The sequence below is a fragment of the Solanum lycopersicum genome, chromosome 4, assembly GCF_036512215.1.
Source record: "Solanum lycopersicum chromosome 4, SLM_r2.1".
NCBI lineage: Eukaryota > Viridiplantae > Streptophyta > Magnoliopsida > Solanales > Solanaceae > Solanum > Solanum lycopersicum.
This window is the reverse complement of record NC_090803.1, coordinates 60085097-60104588: the sequence shown is the minus strand read 5'-3', so window position 1 is coordinate 60104588 and position 19492 is coordinate 60085097. Positions and strand designations below refer to the sequence as shown.

At 29.5% G+C, this 19492-nt stretch overlaps 3 protein-coding genes across 3 annotated transcripts; 1 reads left to right on the top strand and 2 right to left on the bottom strand.

Moving 5' to 3' along the window:
• Positions 1–4748: 4748 nt before the first annotated feature.
• LOC101252389 (uncharacterized) lies at positions 4749–7573 on the top strand. The gene is made up of 4 exons (XM_004238440.5): positions 4749–5072; positions 5159–5274; positions 5669–6064; positions 7283–7573. Exons 1-4 carry the CDS (start codon positions 4829–4831, stop codon positions 7343–7345), a joined length of 819 nt encoding a protein of 272 aa, XP_004238488.1. The 5' UTR covers positions 4749–4828; the 3' UTR covers positions 7346–7573.
• Positions 7574–8449: 876 nt separating this feature from the next.
• LOC101244182 (uncharacterized) lies at positions 8450–9907 on the bottom strand. Its single transcript, XM_004237747.5, has 2 exons — positions 9627–9907; positions 8450–9530 (listed from the first exon to the last, which is right to left on the bottom strand). Exons 1-2 carry the CDS (start codon positions 9769–9771, stop codon positions 8698–8700), a joined length of 978 nt encoding a protein of 325 aa, XP_004237795.1. The 5' UTR covers positions 9772–9907; the 3' UTR covers positions 8450–8697.
• Positions 9908–17035: 7128 nt separating this feature from the next.
• On the bottom strand, positions 17036–19034 carry LOC101243886 (protein BYPASS1-LIKE). Its single transcript, XM_004237746.5, has one exon. The coding sequence runs from the start codon at positions 18464–18466 to the stop codon at positions 17300–17302; it is 1167 nt and encodes a 388-aa protein (XP_004237794.1). The 5' UTR covers positions 18467–19034; the 3' UTR covers positions 17036–17299.
• Positions 19035–19492: the final 458 nt, after the last annotated feature.

Here is a 19492-nt window from a genome sequence, read left to right as displayed (position 1 = left end):
TTCATATTTAGATACACTTAATCAAGTGTATCTAGTTAAAGATATATGAATTTGGACGCACCAAATATATTTATTTGAGGTGCGAATTATGGTAGGATTGATAATATTGCAAACTCACGAAAAGAGACGTAATTAGATTCTAAACTAGTGAGATTTGTGTTATTTACCCTTTCATAAATAAGTTTCAAATCAGGCCATAAAATCATAATACATTCAAATTCTTTATGTTCGGGCGGGTTAAGAACTTGTTTATTTTATTTTAAAAAAGACTATTTAAGTTGACAAACATCTCCGTCATATATACTTACTTATGAATTCCTTTATACTATAAAATGATTGCACAATTTCTCGCTCCTTCCCCTCTCCTTTCTCAAACTTACGATTGTTATTTATTAGTTGCAGTTTTTCATATTTTATTCACACAATAACTCTCTCCCTCTTTTTCTACTTCTCTTCTTGTTCTGCTACCGAACTACATCAAATATACATATATATTATATATTAAAAAATGTATCTGGATAACTATATCTCTATATTCATCTTTTTTTACTTATGCATAAATATATTAAATACATCCTAAATTTGATATCAAATATATAAATTTATTCATAAAATATATTAAATATATCAATAACCTCTTAGAACCCATATGTACTAGCACATATACACTTGATTTAATGCATCACGCCCTCAAGACAAGGACTTTATTATAACCAAAAACCAAAAACATATACACCAAAGAATATAGGACAAGTCATGTGTGCAGTGTGACAAATCTTAAATTGCATGCGTAATCTCTTACTTCCCTGTTCCTGTCTTTAATTTGTTCCCTATATTTATCTGAAACCCCTAATTTGTGTGATAAATTTTATTTAAATATTTAAATTAGAAGATATTCTAATGAAACATTTTAATTTTAGCTCATATCTTGAAAAGTTTTTGGTTTTCTTAATTGACATTACGTAAATAAGTTTAAAAATATGAAAAATGTTATTGTACACATCAACAATCCATTTGAACATGTGTCTTTGAGGTTTTACACTTGTTCTGCAAAATATGTATAACCTAAAAAAGATAACATATTTTAAGAGAGGCTAACTTATTAACGTAATGAGTGTTTGAGAATACATGGAGAAACTTTTAAAATATTATGTTGGAAATACTAATTGAAACATTTATCATGTATTCAAATACATAATTTAAACGTCTAAATGAACTTTATCGTTAAATTATTTAAGGAGCTGTCAATCCATTTATAAAGCCTAATATCTATGTTCCCTTTAATAAATTACAACAAAATTTAATTAAAAAAAAGATGAAGCCCATATCGTGCCTCACTTATCTTCCTCCATTAAACCAAACAGCTTCTGTTTCTGCAAAAAAGAAATTGTAGAGTTCAAAAGGTGTACATGTTTTTGTCTTGTAGTTATTTGTCTTGGTATACACTTAATTGACTTTTTATACTTTTAATGTTTTAGGTCCACAAAAATCACACCCCCTTTGTTTCTTTGTTAATATCTAAAAGCTTTTTAGTGATTATATACTAGTAAAAAACAAAGTTAAAAATATAATATATGATTAGTGGACATTACTAGAAACTAGCTAAGTGTTTTAGAAGCAGTACTAGTGTCTCATGCCTGTGGCAGATAGAGCCTTGGATTTCTTTTCTGGACCCTTATAATAAAATCCAGTCATATACATATCTTTATACTACTTTTTCACTGTGCTCTAGAGTTACGTACGTTTGACCTATTTTTTTTTTTTGACCTAGCTAATTCAATATTGAAATAATTTTGGTTTAATTATCTTTGTATACAATTTCCTTCGTTTCATTTTATATAATACAGTTTGACCTGATATGAAGTTTAAGAAAGAATTTTTTTTTTTTTGAAACTTATGGTTGTGAAACTGTAAGTTTATTCATTAAGGATAAATTGGTTGTGTCATTTTCTTTTAGATTGATTAACAAGAAAAGTACGTCATATAAATTGGGATAAAAAAAGTATAACTTAGACGAGAGGAAGTTACTCAAACGATAGACATCCTTTATTTACAATTTTAAAATGAAGATTACGAATTCAAATTATAAAAGAAGCAAAACTGTTTTACAATAAGATAATCAAGTAATACGAAACAAAACGAAACTTAACAAATAAATGAAGAAGAATTTTTAAAACTTCTAGTTGTGTAAATATAAAATTTATTCATCAAGGATAAAATAGTTGTGTCGTTCTTTTTTGAATTGATTAACAAGAAAAATAAGTTATATAAATTGAGACAAAGAAAGTATAAATTACACGAGAGGAAATTACTCAAACGATGAACATTCTTTGTTTACAATTTTAAAATAAGATTACAAATTCAAATTATAAAGAAGCAAAATACTTTTATAATCAGATAATCAAGTAATACGAAACGAAGAAAATACTACACAAAAGTTGTAATAAGCAATTGCTTCAAAGCATTAACATGTGACAACCCATAACCTTGTAAAAGATAAAATAAACCTAGAATTGTACGAGCAAAGACTCAAATAATTATCATAAATTTAAAAGATTGTACTCAAAAGTCTTAAACAAATGAAAATTGGGTTCCCCAAGAGCCCTATAATAGTGTAATAAATTCATGATCACAAAAAACTAATCATTTTGAAATAATAAAGCCCATCATCACTTATCACTCATCACCAATCTAACCCAAAATCATCATAATCCCATGTTACACTTTTTTACTTAAAATAAAGAATCTTTCCGTTTGTTAAATTATTTATTTTCCGCAGACAAAATCATTACAACTTTTACTGTAAAAACATTAAAAGAAAAAAATATACTATTTGTTAGTCTAATAACAGTAGAGATAATGGTAAAAAATATATATATAAAAATTTGAACAATTACTCTTCTTTTCTTCAGTCATTAATTGTTTTTCTTGTGCACTTTGAATTATCACAAGTTATTTTTCAATTTCAACTATTATAATTTATATATTTAAAATCAGTATTTTAAAAGGTCGGGGTATGAGCCGAGGCGTTTTATAGGCGAAGGTAAGTTTCGAGATACGAGGCATAAGTCCCATAGATATACACGGTGTAGTCTCATGTATATTCAAATTTATAGTTTAATTACTCATAAAATAAGCAAAAGCAAACCTTTTAAAGATTTATGATTTTTATTTGAGATAAGTATTAATAATCAATAATGAAGAAAAAAGTATTGTAATTATTTTTTGAGAAATATCATTAAACCAATAATAAAAATATGATTTAAAGAAAAAAAAATTAAAAAATAAAAATGTCCGCGCGTATGTTTTTACATCTTGACTTACGTTTTTATGTTCAGGGCTTACGCCTCAAATTTTAGGACTTACGCCTTATGGATCTACGTTTTCAATTTACTGCCCAGAGCGTTTTTGTGCGCCTCAACCCGAGACTCGCCCCAAAGACGTTTTTTAAAACACTGTTTAAAACGTACTCGGTTGAGTAGATGACGATAGTTTGAATAAAAAAAAAATAATTGATAGTTTGATCTAATCCACTTCAATTGGTGTTTTTACGTCGATGGTGATAATTTAAAAAGAAAATAAAAATAATTAATAGTTAAAGTGTGAAATTCATGAAAAAATTATAATTCAAATGTGTTTTGAACTCTTAGTAGTAGTACTAGAAACAGTAATCAATATTATTTATTCCATTTTATTTGTCTACCTTTTCTTTTATTGGTATTATCCTAATATTTAAGAATTTGTTGAAAGGAGGATCCTCTGATTTATCAAAGTAAAGATCTACATGTGTGATGTGATAAAGGAATTCTATTTCATTCTCTGATTTGAGGCTCTAAAACACGACCATTAAGTTACTTACGAAATTTAAAATCTCTCGATATAGAGAACTTTTTGAATGTCATTTCCAATGATTACAATTTCATCAACACATACTAAAAGAAATAACATAATAGTTTTCACGTCAACGATTAAAAATGGACTGCCTGAGATTGAAGAAAATCAACATCAACATAGCAAATTCGACAAATCCACCCCCGGATGCTTGTTTAAGTCCAGAAAGGATTGTTCAAGCAACAAATCGAGTTTTCCCCTTGGGAGAATATTCGCGAGGAAGAGACATGTATACTTCCTTTTTATTTTAAACATGTTATGACTTTATGCTTTAACTTATTTTCACATCTCTAGGTATCATCGCCGTCTAGCTTAGAAACCATTGAACTAGCTGTCGTCGGAGAAGGTAAACTTTAACAGAAGTTTTTTTTAAAAAATAATTTTATAATACTTTAAAAAGAATTAATTTTAGGAGTACAATGCAAGAAATTCAATTCATTTTATTGTTAACCTTGTAAAGTAATAAATAATTTAGGATAAATATTTTCAAGGGAAATTGCATAAGTATACCCACAATCTATGCCCGAATTCCAAGAGACACACTTATACTATACTAATGTCCTATTACTCTTCAACTTATTCTATAAATAATTTTATATTTCTTTTCGTCCTACGTGACACTAACTTGAAAAAAAAATGTCAACATACATTGAACTCACAAGATAATGCCACGTAAGTCGAAAAGGAATAGAAAATTATATATAAAATAAATTCTGAGAATAGTAAATCCTGAATATAGTATAAATATTTCTAAAATTTTGGACATAGGTTAAGGAGCTACTCGTATATTTTTCCAATTTTTAATAATGTAAACCAAGTATAATATGAAATTGTTGTGGCAACACATTTTCATTAGGAGTACACAAATTCAAAACAATTCCCGTGAAAAGCTTAACACACTGACACCTCTCTATTTTCTCCTCTTTCTTTGTGTTGTATGTACTCTCTTTTTTCATCCATTAAAAAGCTACTAAAGCTTACATTATTTGTTACTTTTTTTCTTTATTTGCTCTCCCCTTTGAATTTAGCACCAATTTTCAGTATGGGAAATGTCTCTATGTTTTGTGTGTTTTTCTTCATTCTTGGAAGTCTAATCTTTCAACTTTCTCAAAGTACAACTGTAGTAGTTGATGGAGTTTCACTATGGAAAAATCCAATTGTCCACATTGATGATTCCATTAGTAAGCGTAGTACTAGTTTTCTTTGTATTATGAACCATTTCCTGTTTTTGTTACTTTTTTTATTTGACCAAATATTTTTTCTTCAGTTTTTCAGCATAAGTATGAGTATAATGTGTACATTTTCAAGAATCAGAATGCCTTCAATGCCTGCAATTTCACTCAAGCTACACTTCTTACTAAATCTGATTCCAAGTCTTATACTGTAAGTTCCTCTTTTAACTTTCTATTGCTCCTTTTTGGCTCGAAATTTGAAAATTCGAGTTTTTGAAGTTTTAAGTTTGAAATTTGAAGTTGTGTTTGAACATGCGACAGAAGTAAATTTTTTAGAACTTTGAAAATATTTTTATAAACAAAGCTTATTTAAAATGCCACTAACTTGTTGAACATATCCAACTTAAAATTTGAAATTGAAAATGATGTTAGGGAGTTCTTTCAATTTCTTCATAATTTCAAGATTCAAGGGCTAGTTTTTACCCAAAGTTTCAAATACATGCTTTCAATTTCTTCAAATATTTGCAAGATTCAGGGATAGAATTCAAAAGGGTGTTCAAAAATCTGCCTTTTTAATTTTTTTTTCCTGATGAATTGATTTGCAGTGGCATCCATCAAGGCAGGGTATTTTTTACTTCTCATTCAACAATGGGTCAAATGCAGCATGTTTACAAGGCCAAAAACTAGCAATTAAGGTATCTCTTCCAACTCCGGCAGCAAGTCCTGCCTACTCGCCGGAAAAGCCACCGGTGGGAGCTCCACCGGTGATATCCGGCGGCGTTGTGTCATCTTCTCCGGCATACCCATGGCCGTTTCAGCCCCGAGAAGCCACTTCCCCTAGCCCTTCACCGATTGCTCTGTTACCGGCAAATGGGCCAACGGTGCCGGAAAAAGGAGATGAAATTCCGTTTATTAACAGTAATCCGGCGGTTCCTTTGCCAACTGGTGAAGTTGACTCTGCCACTATCCGCCCTTTGCCAACTTCCGGTTCTAATCACCAGGTAATTCGTCAAATTTATATCACTTTTCCGTATTTGATTCGGTACACTATTATAAAAAAAATTTAAATTAAAATATTTTTAATTATAAAAATATGATTTTTTTGGGCACATAATAAAAAAGTGTAAAGAAATTTAATTTATCCTGAATAATTTGATACATCAAGAATTTAGTTAAAGGTATATATATGCATATAATAGTGAGTGATAATGTCTAAAAAGAAAAAGGTTATTAGAAAGCAAACGGAATAGTGGTAAAAGTTGGTTTAGGATTTTCTTTTTAGGGACGAAAGTGCTTATTTTGATTTTTGCGGTCCATATAATATACTTTTTAAAGGGGAAATTTTAGACTTTTTTCAGTCTTTTTTTTAAAAAAATATTAAAAGAAAAAATACCTCATACATTTAAACGATTTTCTTCGGTCAGTAATTCAATATTTTGTTTATAGAAAAAAAAGCCTTCGGAGATTGGCATATCCAAAAAAAGAAGAAGCTAGAAATAAAAATGAAATTACTCGATCAAGAGGAGAAGAACGGAGAATGAAATTTTAGAAATAACATATTAACGTATAAATAATTCTCTTTAAAAAAGAGAGAAATAATTCCAGTAATTGCTACTGGTTGACTGCTAACTACTGTTTTTTCATATATTACTTTTTTTAAGTTTTATTTATAAGGATTATTGTTAAGTAACACTACTACTGATTCCTTTTTATGTTTTTTTTCCTTTTTTTTGGTTAGTCTATATTCTTTTTTTATTTTTCTATTTTTATCTTTTTGTTCTTTTATTTAAATTATAATAAATTTTAGTAGGTACTAAATTGTTATTAAAAATATATATTTAGTGATAATTAAGTTGATGGGTCTAAATGTAGGTTTTGGTGTAGTGTAAAATGTAAACCACACACAAAAAAGAGTTTCAAACTAATCTAACTTAAAGATTTTTTAATTTTTTTTAGGATTTCTGAAATTTCAAGAACTAACCCAAAAAAAGAAAATAGAAAAAGATGACAAAAAAGAAGAAAAAGGAAGAGGGGAATTTAATTTAAAATGACCTAAAAAGTGAATGAAAAAAGAAAAGAACAAAAGGGACAAAAGGAGACTGATGGTGGTGGTACTGATTAGATTCATTATTAGTTCTAATTATATTCCTCATTGATGTTTTCAAGTTTAATTAATTAATTAATTAATTTAATTGTTATTTTGAAATTTGGAAATGCAGGTTGTGGGGTTTTCAGCAATTCAAAGAAGTGTGTGCTTTGCAATTTTCTTAATGATGCTTTAGACAATGCAAAAAGGAGAAAGAGAAAAGTTTGGAATGTAAAAAAGAGAGATTCCACTGTTTGGGATGTAGTTTTGAATCTTAAGTAGCATTAAAAGGGGCTGATTATCATCTCTAATGTTGCTATCCTTTGATCCTACTTTGACATTAGTTTAGTTTTGGCACCTTCCTTCGTCTTAAATTATTTATCGTAATTATTAAAATCAATTATATTCAAATTATTTGCCATTTTGGATGGGACTCGTGTACTAATACCTCTTGGTGCGTTTCCGTTGTGCCTAGCCTTGAAGCTCATCTCAAAACTCGCATAGTGCAAAAAAAAAAATAGATTTTGAGTCTCTAACTTAATTTTAAAAGTTAGCTCATGAGAAGGCACTTGTCGAAGTCTAATCTTGAACATAATTTAACTCGAAAAACTAACTCATTCATCTCTTTTAATTTTCATCTGATGTGTAACTCTTCGACACTTAAAAGAACGCCTTTAAAACATTGGTATTAGTAAGGCCTAATAAGAACATGTTTGAAGATTCAGGGTTGCTAGCATCCTTGTAGTGAGCTAAAAGCCCAAGACCAGATGTTCCAACAATTCAGGTTTTAATGTATAAAGCCCAAAACTAAAAGCTATGATGGCATCTGTTCACCTTCATTTAATAAGCACATTGTAGGGAGCTAAGGAGATATGTAAATAGAATTGCAATTTGCAAGGCAGGCTAGAAAAGGTTGTTAGGTAGCTGATTTGAGTTATACAAAAATCAATTAGTTATGAGTGAATCTATGTATTATTATTCTATGCAGATATTAGTTATTCCATCTGCTATCTCATATAAAATAACACATAGATTTTCTCATAATTTACACATATATTAGTTATGCGGGTTTTAAAATTGTCAACCGAACATCATATTAGTTTTATATATGAATAACTCATTTTCTATCTACCTATCAAACGACGTAGAAGTTATACGAAAATTAACATATAAATAACTTATTTCATATCTAGCTACCAAACAACCATAATCAAACCACCAACCGAACAACATATTAGTTTTATATATAAATAACTCATTTTCTATCTACCTATCAAACGACGTAGAAGTTATACGAAAATTAACATATAAATAACTTATTTCTTATCTAGCGACCAAACAACCATAATCACACCACCACCGCACCTTAAAGAAAAGTGATACAAAGTGCCCATAACAATGTTATGCTTTTATAGGCTCAATTACAAACTCACAACACAACAAATTGAACCTAGTAATCACCAAACTCTCTTTTTTTACGATCAAATGAAAGAAGTAAAAGAAAAAGGTTTTAGAAAATAACAACATTCATACTATGTTGTTAGCCTTTTAACCTTTTCTTTTCACAGATTGATTCTTAGTTCTTATGAGATGAATTACAAACACAAAAAGAGATAATATTAAGGCTGATCCTGCAACAATAGGCACACAAATTTTTGAGCTCTTCTTAGGCACATTGTCATCTTCCCTTTTCCTTGATGTTACACTAGCTTGATCATCTTTATGTTCATCCCTCGAATTCGATGATTCAGGTTTATCATGACCTACAAAATCCCCTCGAGCCTCTCTTGTTTCATCAATCGTATCGTTGTTCTGGATGTTTGAGTCTACATTTGGCATTGTTTCATCCTTAATAACATGTTTTGAGTCTTCATTTGACATCATTTCATCCTTAACAACATGTTTTGAGTCTTCATTTGGCATTATTTCATCCTTAACAACATGTTTTGAGTCTTCATTTGGCATCATTTCATCCTTAACAACATGTTTTTGGACTACTTCACGTGGTTTTCCTTGATTTTCCTCTGCTTTTGGCTTATCCATATCTTCTTTAAATGTGACTTTTTTAGAAATTTTGTTAGCTACAATTGGCAATTCCTCATGTTCCTTCACTTCAACAAATTCAATTCCAAGAATCCCTTTTACTTTCTTTGGCATTTTAATTGTCAATATGGATATTTCATCATCAAATCTAGCCTTAATTTCATCCAAGATAACCCCATCTGGAATCTTGAAAGCCTTACTAAATTTTCTAACTTCTACATCTTTTTTGATCAATTTCCACCCTACCATCACCGTTTCTTGAACCGATTTTTCACCCCTTATCGCAATAATAGTCCCTTCTTCATTAATATCAACCTTAATATTTTCTTGTATATAACCTATATACAGAGTTTATACATATTAGAAGTAAGTACAAATGAACATGAAAATGAAAAAAATTACTGTGTGTATGATGATGAAGAGAAAAATTTTACCTTTCAAATGGACAGTAAGGATGAACATTGTGTCTGTTTCTGTAGACTGGAAAAGAGGGCCAGCTCTGTCTTTTGCAAATTGAAATTCAGTAGAAGAGGATTCATTAGCAACTCTTGTTAGTTTGAGACCCATTTCCATTTCCATTTTTCGCGGTTTTTCGCTACAAGAACTTTGATTATGCTAGATGAAATAAAGTTTGTTTTTTTTCAAGTCCAGAACAATGCAAATGCATATGCCTAACATAAACATGAGAGTAAAAGAACATATACTTTGCTTCATTACAAATTATACTTTGATTCAAGGATTATAACTTGTTATACATGAAAGTTTGTTTTCGAAGTTTTGTCAAAGTTTGACTACAATAATAACATTATCGGTGTAATTTCATGAGTGGGGTTTGTATGGCGTGTCTTGTGGGATAGGCAAGCAAAAAAGGAAAAGGCCTTGTTAAATATGTGCACATTGCCTTCCATTGGACTTCATTTGTACTCCACAATGTAACACTTTTTAAGTTTAGTATTGCATTAGGTTGATTCTAAATTCTTCTTCTATCAATGTTTTACAACGCACACTTTTTCAAATTATTTATACTATAGGTCTACTGACACTAGTCAGTAACTTAAAAAGGTCCATCAAATATGAATAGGTCCTAGCCCATTAATATCTTCCAATAATATTATTCTACTTTTGTTGTACTAACAAGTGTTGAATCCAGAATTTTATGTGAATCTATATATTATATAAAATCTATTTTCTTGTTTCCAACTAGAGAAATTGCGTGAAGATATCACAACTGACGCTAACTCAATCCCAAAAGCTAGCTCATGAGGGGAGGCTTGCTCAAGTCCATATAACGAGACCACCAGTCCATCCCTCAACCAATGAGAAACTTTTACCCACTCTAACACTCCCTTCACACCAAGGCCCATGGATCAGGAGTCCAAAATTTGATTATATTTTCAACAGAAATAGGAGCGCTTGGACAATAAAGATGAAAGCGATTAAATAATATATTCTAGATACTCTTAACATAATAGATTGCAGTAGCCCATTAGTTTTAGAACCCTTTGATGTGTTCCAGATGCCTAGAATGAGTCGTGTTTAAATTTCACAAGCAAAAGTTTTTTCCCTTTTTTATGAACACCATTCGTAAAATTTCTAGCTGATTGTACTCTTGGTGGTTGGAGTGATTAATTTTAGATTTCATAGTCATATGATTTCAATGCTTTTAAGAGTGAGTGGGTGGGTGGGAGTGGGGAGATGAGTTTGACATTATGTCGATAAATGGTAAAGGCATAATATGATGCCTAATCTCTTATAAAGACACACTAATAATGCTCTTGGCCTTGCACATTTATCCTAAATTGGACATGTAATATAATGTTTCATACATTTTCAAACACCAACTTTTTAATAAAACTTGTGGATACAATAAATTGAAGAACGAAGTGATAGGTCTCCAACTTAAAAAGTTACATAAAAAATCAATGATAAGACTATAGAGTCAGTTATGATCCATTATAAGTTGGCTCAGACTTGGACATTTGGTTTCCAAATCCATGTGATGTGTTTGTGGTGGATTTAACTGAGTCTTAATATGCTCTTGTTCCATCAATATGGATGTAGATTAACAACAAAGTCTGTTCGATTAAGCTTTTAAAAATTTAAAATATTTATCTATTTCTTGCTTCGCTATTAAATTTTTAATTATGTTATTAATTCTGAATTGTGATCACTCACTTGTTCTATGTTTAAATTGTGTGTATAAAATAGAATAATTCCAAGGATTAGTTTCAATCAACTTAAAGTTAAAAAATAATCAATTCATTCCACAATAATTTATTTTCAAAAATCAACACACACTCAATTCATTGATCTATCTTGTGTTTTTATTATCACTATAATAAATAATGAGTGAACAAAGTGAAAAGATTGTGATTTTGGAATTGTGAATAATAATAAAGTATTTATACAAGAATATTTTCTATAATAGAAAAAAACTGTCATCATTTATTATTTATATTTTATATATATAGTACTAATTAAAAAGAGAGAGAAAACCAACTTTTGGTAATTAAAGCATAATAAAAACTGGTTACATACTGGAAGAGGAGGGACCTTTTCTCATTTTGGCCTCTCATATACTTTTGGTAGGTATAGAAAATGACAATTCAAATTTATTATAAGTTTGGTATATATATACTTCTATTAATCTTATCTCATTTGAGTGAATTATCATATCATTGCCCATATTATTGATTATTATTTTTATACAAATAATATTGACAAAATGGCGTGTTAATCCTATTTTGATACACCATATTCATTTTAAAACAAACGTAACAAACCAAGCAATTAATAAAAATAATATTTGGGGTAACTCTATAATTTATCCCAGTTAATCCTGATTAGAATTGTTTTTGTTTTCCATCACATCCGGTGTATCCAAAAAGAATTTTAAAATAATATATTATACTAACATGTTTTAATAGTACTTAGTATATGTGAAGTTCACTAAAATAATAATTACAAAAACACTTCAATATTAATGGTTCAAACAGAAAATCACTACATAAAAAATATCATTAGCGTCAATTAATTTTTAATTACCGCTAAATATGTATTTTTAGCGACAATTAACATTCTTTATATATGTCCCTGGAATCTTTAGCGGCGTTGATTTTAATATCACTTAACTAATGTTGTTAAAATTTTAACACTCTTTATTATTGATAATATTTAATACCGCGAAAAATTATTTTTATTGCCGTGAATATCCATTCAAATAATAATGACACAAATTATTTCTTATTAAAAGAGGAAAATATTCAGATAGCCTCTTTGCTTTAAAAAGGAAGTTAATGGATAAGAAACTTATGTACAATTTTAATGGTAATTAATGAAATGGTTATCGAATTAGCTGTCCTCGCAAAATAATAAAGATGAATCGTGCTGTTACAATCTTTACATTCTACCAATTAGGTGCAAAGTCAAACCATAAAATTAAAAAATTAAAAAAAAAAAACTTCTTCTATATATATAATCTATACTCAACTCCAAAAAAAAAATTGTAAAAAAACATTAAATAATTACTAAAATAGAATTTTTCTAAAAAACTTATAGCTACATTAATGCTTTTAGGCAACCCTCAAAAAATGAGAAAATATTACCTACTTGTTGAATTTTATAAGAAATAATTTGGCCAATATCAAAGGCAACATTAATTTATACTCTAAATAATAGGGGTTTCTATAGAGGATGTGCCAACGAATTGAAGACCTTTTGGAATTTAATAAAGGATTCAATGATGTCACGTGAAGCTAAATAATAATATAATATAATGTCAATGGCATGGTTCAATCTTATTCCAAATTTTGCAACTTGTTAGTAAGTAGCAGTTGAGATGTCCACATGACATTTTCATGCATCTAATTATTTGGCTGCTTCGTTAGTAGTTATTTTCTATAATGTTTCTATCTAATTATATAATTCAATAAATAAAAATTATTCACCGTTCAGATAAAATAGTTGAAATTTTTTCATTTTTTGAAAATTAAGAGGACTCGTAGGATCTTATCTAATATTGCCTTGGCAAACATACAACTTTTACTCAACTTTTCGAATATGGCTGGAAGCCTCACTCTCTTTCTCGATTAGCTTAAACTTAGTTTGATAGAGATTTGAGTTTTGAAAAATGACAAAAAAAAGTACTTTCTTAATTGGTTTATCAGAATAGTCGAGTCAGTGAGTTTTGAAAAACAAATATCTAAAGCAAAACATTAAAAAAAATACTCTTAATGTTTTTTAAAATATACCAACAAATTCTCACAAAATGTTTTAATGATGACTACCACATACATATGTTATCAATTAATCCCACAATGAGCTAGGATGCATGCACTAGTTCGTTGGTATTTCGTGCAAGGTTAGGTTTCCAATTATTTTCTTATACACATACTAACTTTTGTATTCCACTCATTCTTTATTAAATTAAGAAAATAAAAGAGAATGAAAAATCATTCAAATAAGCGTTATAAAACAATAAACATCAAATAACAATAATATATTTAGTATAATTTTACAAAATTAAATCTGAAAAAGATAGAACATGCATAAATCTTATTCCTACTAGTGATTTAAAGAGACTGCTTCTGAAATATCGATTGAAAAAAGAGAAACATAATCTGGCATTGAGGTCAATATGGTTAAAACTTTAATAATGTCAAAAAGCAATAATTTGGCAGTTACTTCATTTTTGTCCTATAGATAGAAGCCATTAATATAGAACTTGTCCTAGATATTGGAAAAAATGTTGAGGTCCACTTTCTTTGTTGCCTGCCATAATATTATATATATTCAGCCAGCTAATATGCAACATATATTTATTATATATGGCAATTAAAGCACACCCTTCAAAAGACTTGTAGATTCATTCAAAGAATGCCTCAAATATCTCTTACCACTTAGTGGCCTCTCATTATCCAATTGGTAGTAGCTACTACTATATTGCATAATGTCAAATCTTGATTTTTGAACTTATTGATGATGTTAACAAACATGCCAGCTATGATCCAGTTCTCAAAATGAGCAATTAGCTGGCCATAAAAATATCAAAATCTAGAAGGGGTTTAGGGTGTGGGGTAGGGGGTAGGAGGGGTTGAGTTCAATTTTTTTTACCATGTTCTCAATGCTTTGACAAATTAATCAAACATGTGAGATTGATTAAGTTTTTTTTTTAAGATGCCCCTTTTGTTTGTTTCTGGTGTTTGGATCATATTAACAAACTAACAAGATTTGTTGGAAAAAGTTTCAGTTTTATACATTATAGTGTAGGAAGGTGTGGAGAATACGAATTAGAACAAAAGGTTACTAAAAAAAGATCGTTTATATAGTAGTCAATATTGCTCATGTAGTTTCTTGTTCTTCACACTTTGTTACTTGTACCTCAATTATCATATCATGTTGTTGAAGTTTTTGTTCTATTACTAGCTGTTTTTTTTTTTGTTATTATTTGTTGTTTTTTATACTTCCATACTTCCTCTTTTCAAGAATATTATATCTTGAGCTGAGAATCAATTAAAAAAAAATTTCTTTCTACCTCAGAAATAGAAGTAAGATATGTGTACACTTAACGCAGACATAAACATTTTACGGTAATGTATACAGTTTGTTTTATAATTAAAAGGTGATTTACTAGAACAAGTAAGTTTGTATATCAAGTCTGATATTGTTATCTTGACAATAGAATAATAACCTATTTGAAGCCCCCATTGTCCTTGACCCAAATTACACTATTTTTATATTAGAAAGTAGTATATAACACATAAATATATAGACTTAACATCACAATTTTTGAATCTTAGAAACTAATAACTCCATATTAAGTTAGCGTTTGGTCATAAATTTTTGAATATTTTTTACAAATATTATTTAACTAAAAATTTAGGTGAAATTTCACTATGTGTTTGGCCATAAGATTTGGAAAATATATTTCATCTTTTTTTAAAAAATATGATTTATACTCGTAAGTTTTAAAAACTATCAAAACTAACTATAAGTTTGTATTACAAGTCAATTGAATGTTTGTTACAACAATAACAAATAGTGTTCATGACACTAGAGCAATGTGGTAATTTGGAGTGAGTGCAACAAACATCATTACATACATCGTGAAGTAGACGAAACACATGATTTTGTTAGCTTGAGCTAATTTTTCATCATTTTCATCAACAATCATATCATTATTTAATATTCACTATATATTTCATCACCCATTTTGGTGTTCACGTAAAAAATTATGTAATACAACGCAAACAACTACTATAGAGAATGTTTTTGTAAAAGATAAAAGTTTGGGATAAAATTTTAATTTTTAAAAGATCCGAGATTTGACCCAAATACTAAAAAAAACTAGTATTTGAAAATTTGGGATATTTGTCAAAATAATGACAAATTGGATGAACAAACATTATTTGCCAAATTTTTTCCCAAATATTATTTGATAAATCTATGGCCAAACGGCCTAAAGGTTGTTGAACGACCAAGAACTGAAATGCCTGAATTTGACTGCATTGATAGTGTAAATTCTTTACCTTGTCAATGTATATAACTTCGGAAATTGTCCCAATACATTTTCTTTTGGTTTTCCATCTGATGTTTAAAATCTATATTGAAATCCAACTAAATTTAAATTGGAAAATTTTTATATAATGATAAACTAATAAATCAAATTAAATGTTATAACCACACTTTGATTTAGTTGTGACCTATAGCAAATTGTTTGTCAATCACCTCTCTCCCTCAAACTCTCGCTCGCCACTCTCCCTCTCTCGCTTGCTCCCTCTCACTTTTATACAAACACAAGTGTATAAAATGTGTTTCTGTTTGTATAAAGCGAGAAAAAAAATATATATATACATATATTTTTTCGTTCCCCTCTCCCAGATCTCTCTCGCCACTCTCTCAGATCTTGTTCGCTTCCATAGCTTATACAAATAGAAACAAAATGTATAAATTGTGTTTCTGTTTGTATAAAGCGAGAGAAAATAGTATATACATTTCCAAATACATATATGTTCGTCCTATACATTTATAATTATACAATACAAATATTCTCCTGCTCAATATTTTTTTGTCTTTCTCTATTTCTCGTTTAATACATATACAAATTATACAATTGATTTGTATACAATTGCTTTCTTTCGTATATATATAACAAATTATACAATTGATTTTTTTATATATGTATAACGAATTATATATAATTATATTTATTAGTATTTACTATATGAAAAAATTGCTCGTTTAAATTCAAATAAAAAACTCTCGCATTGAGCTAAAGCATTCCCTACCGGGGTTCATTTGACAAAAAAAAAAAAGAATAAGAAAAGAAAGTCATGCTAGTCTTACCTGACTCATTTATTCACATAGGAGAATTAACAAACGTGGGTTCCATAAATAAAAACAATGTCCAAGTCAACAAGAAACCAGAATTTTGACCAAAATCACATGCTGAAGAATTGTTTAAAATTTTTCATGGAAGATACTTGAGAAAATGTAGAAAACAGCAAGCCAGCTCTAATGTCAGAACAAAAAAGGACCAACAAAGCCAACTCCAAAAGTATCAATGTTTTTTGGGATAAAATGAATCTCAATATAAAAATGACCATTCCAGAGGCTGAATGGTCAAGTGATGAACAGAGACAGAAAATCACTACAATGTTAACTGAACAGTCAATGACATTCCTTTATACTGTAAAACTCATTTTCTAAGCTTCATAATAATTAAATTCTAATTCAATAACGACAAACAATGTAATCTCGTAAGTGAAGCATACAGAGTCTCTTACACCAAGATTGCAAGCAACAACAACTAAAAGAAACTGAAAAAGGAAACCCAGCTAAAGAGTTAGAAAAGCAAACTTAAGTCATAAGTGATTATACAATCCCAAACAAGATGATTATCACCAAAAATGAATCAAAGATCCATTTTTTCCCTAAATTTCTTTACAAATATGAAGTGAGAATACATTATTTTCACCTCTTTAAACTACTTATTTTTCTGGCACCATTAACCATTCTCCCTCATCTAAAAAAGGTCCAAAAAAGAAAAGAACTGAAAAGGGAAAATCTATATATCATATTCTAAATTGATGGGTTCCCAACAATTGTTTCACTCATGATTCCCTCGTCCGATTGAGTCGAGGCCTTCAGTCCTGCTCCGAACAATTCGATGGAATACTTCCCTAACCTGGCGCTCTAAAGGGTCTAATCCATTCTTTAAACCATCATAAACAAGCCCAAGTTCATGAACTCTTAGCTTCACTTCTCCATCTTTTTCCTCTGTGATTGGAAAATGAACCGTATCGATCAATTCATTCATATGATGAGCGCATTTCTCCATCTCATGAATCTCCTTCAACAATCCACAAGCATTTCTACGATCCCTCTTCTTCGATTCCTCCAAAATCCTTTCATGGAGTGATAGGATTGGGACGGCCCAAACGAATTGCCTAGTCACATAAAAATGGGTCTGCAACCCACGGTCCTGGCATGGTATTGCTGCCACAAGTGCCCACATTACAAAGTATAACACATAACTCATTGTGAAAACAGCCAACGCTAATCCATTGGTAGCAGCAATTTCGTTATTTTTTGGAGCAACTAAGTTGTTACCAATTGCTTGAAGCTGCCTAGCAGCAGACCAATTTCTAGAAACACTCCATGACAATGATCTAAAATGGCCTAAAGATTTATGATCATTCTGAGTATTGTTTCGGCCAAATGACCTGTTTCTATGAGCCACAGATGTATTAGACTCCTTCTCATCAAGCATACCAATTGCAAAATCAATCAAAGCCTTCTTAGCACGACGAAATTGACCTTCACCAACACACCTCTGATTTTCCAATGCACACAGAACAATCTCCAACTGCTTCTGCCACTGCTTTATCTGCTCAATTCCATCCCTTATCGCGTTACAAACATCCAATCCCTTCACACTCCTATCGAAATATTCAGTGACGTATCTGTCCATAGGAGGTTTGTTCAAATTAGCAGTGTTGTTGAACAAAATAGACCTGAATTGCTCCTGGCAACAGAGGAACACATCCAACAGCTTACGGATCCAGGGAACCGAAAGCAATTGATCAGAATCAACAGAAGATAATTCATTAAAACGCTCAGCCACTTGCTTCTGGAAAGCTTCGAGTTCAATCTCTTGACTAGTCGCCTCATGAGCAGCTTCCATGGAATGCACCTGATCTCGACGCATACTCAAAAGAGATCTCCCAAAATTTGTGAAAGATGCAGATGCTCCTTGATAATCTGTAACTGGCATTTCTAGATTACTCTTTTTTTCACATGAAACACTCAAAAAAAAAACCAAAATTGAAAATTTGAAATCTCAAAACGCGAAATTGAGATCAAACCCAGAAAAGCAATGAAAAACTTAAATTGGCTTTTAAAATCTCCAAATTATCAACAATCAAATGCAAACGAAAAGATTGATTAAGAAAAAATCAATGAATTATGAAGAAAGAAGACAAAGTCTACAAAGGCAAAGAGAGAGGATTTTTTTGGGAACCCTAACAGCAGGAAAACGCCCTTATATTCTGCTCAATTTCCACCGCGTATATGGGTTTGTTGGAATTTTATTTTATTTTTTTATATATAAAAAAAAAAAAAAGGATGAAAGAGAAATTTCAATAATTGTAAAAATTGTAAATTCTCAAAAAGGTACCCACCAACTTAAATGGAAATTCAATGAATTATTTTTGCTAAAGCTTTTGTAATTTTACATAAAAAAAAAATTATATCTTTGTTAAAAAAGAAAAAATGAGATACGATGGATATATCAAATTAAAAAAAAAGATAAATAATAAATTAAAAGTTCTCGAAAGTTGAAATGCACCAGTTGAGCTGATTTGGTTAATAAGCATTTATGGTACTTTTCATACGCATAGATAAATTTTTTAAAAATATTTATAATCCAAACTTGATTGATTTATAAACTTAAATAAATATTCTTTAAATTAGTGGCTGATTATAACTTATAAACTTTAAATAAAATATTGGAAAATTCATCTTTCAACATCTATTTAATTATAAAATATAGTTAAAATTTTAAATATTTTCAAATTTTTAAAAATTGATTGAGACAAATTTTTGAATATTAGAAATTTTTTACTCACGAATTTTTTTTTTTTCAAATAACATGCATATCCAGAAACAACTTTAGAATCTCAAAATTATTTACTCCCTCTGTTCCTATTTAGTTGTCCACTTTATAAAAGTCATACATATTAAGATAACAATAATTAACATAGGAAAGTTACAATCTTACCCTTATTCAATATGGTTTCAA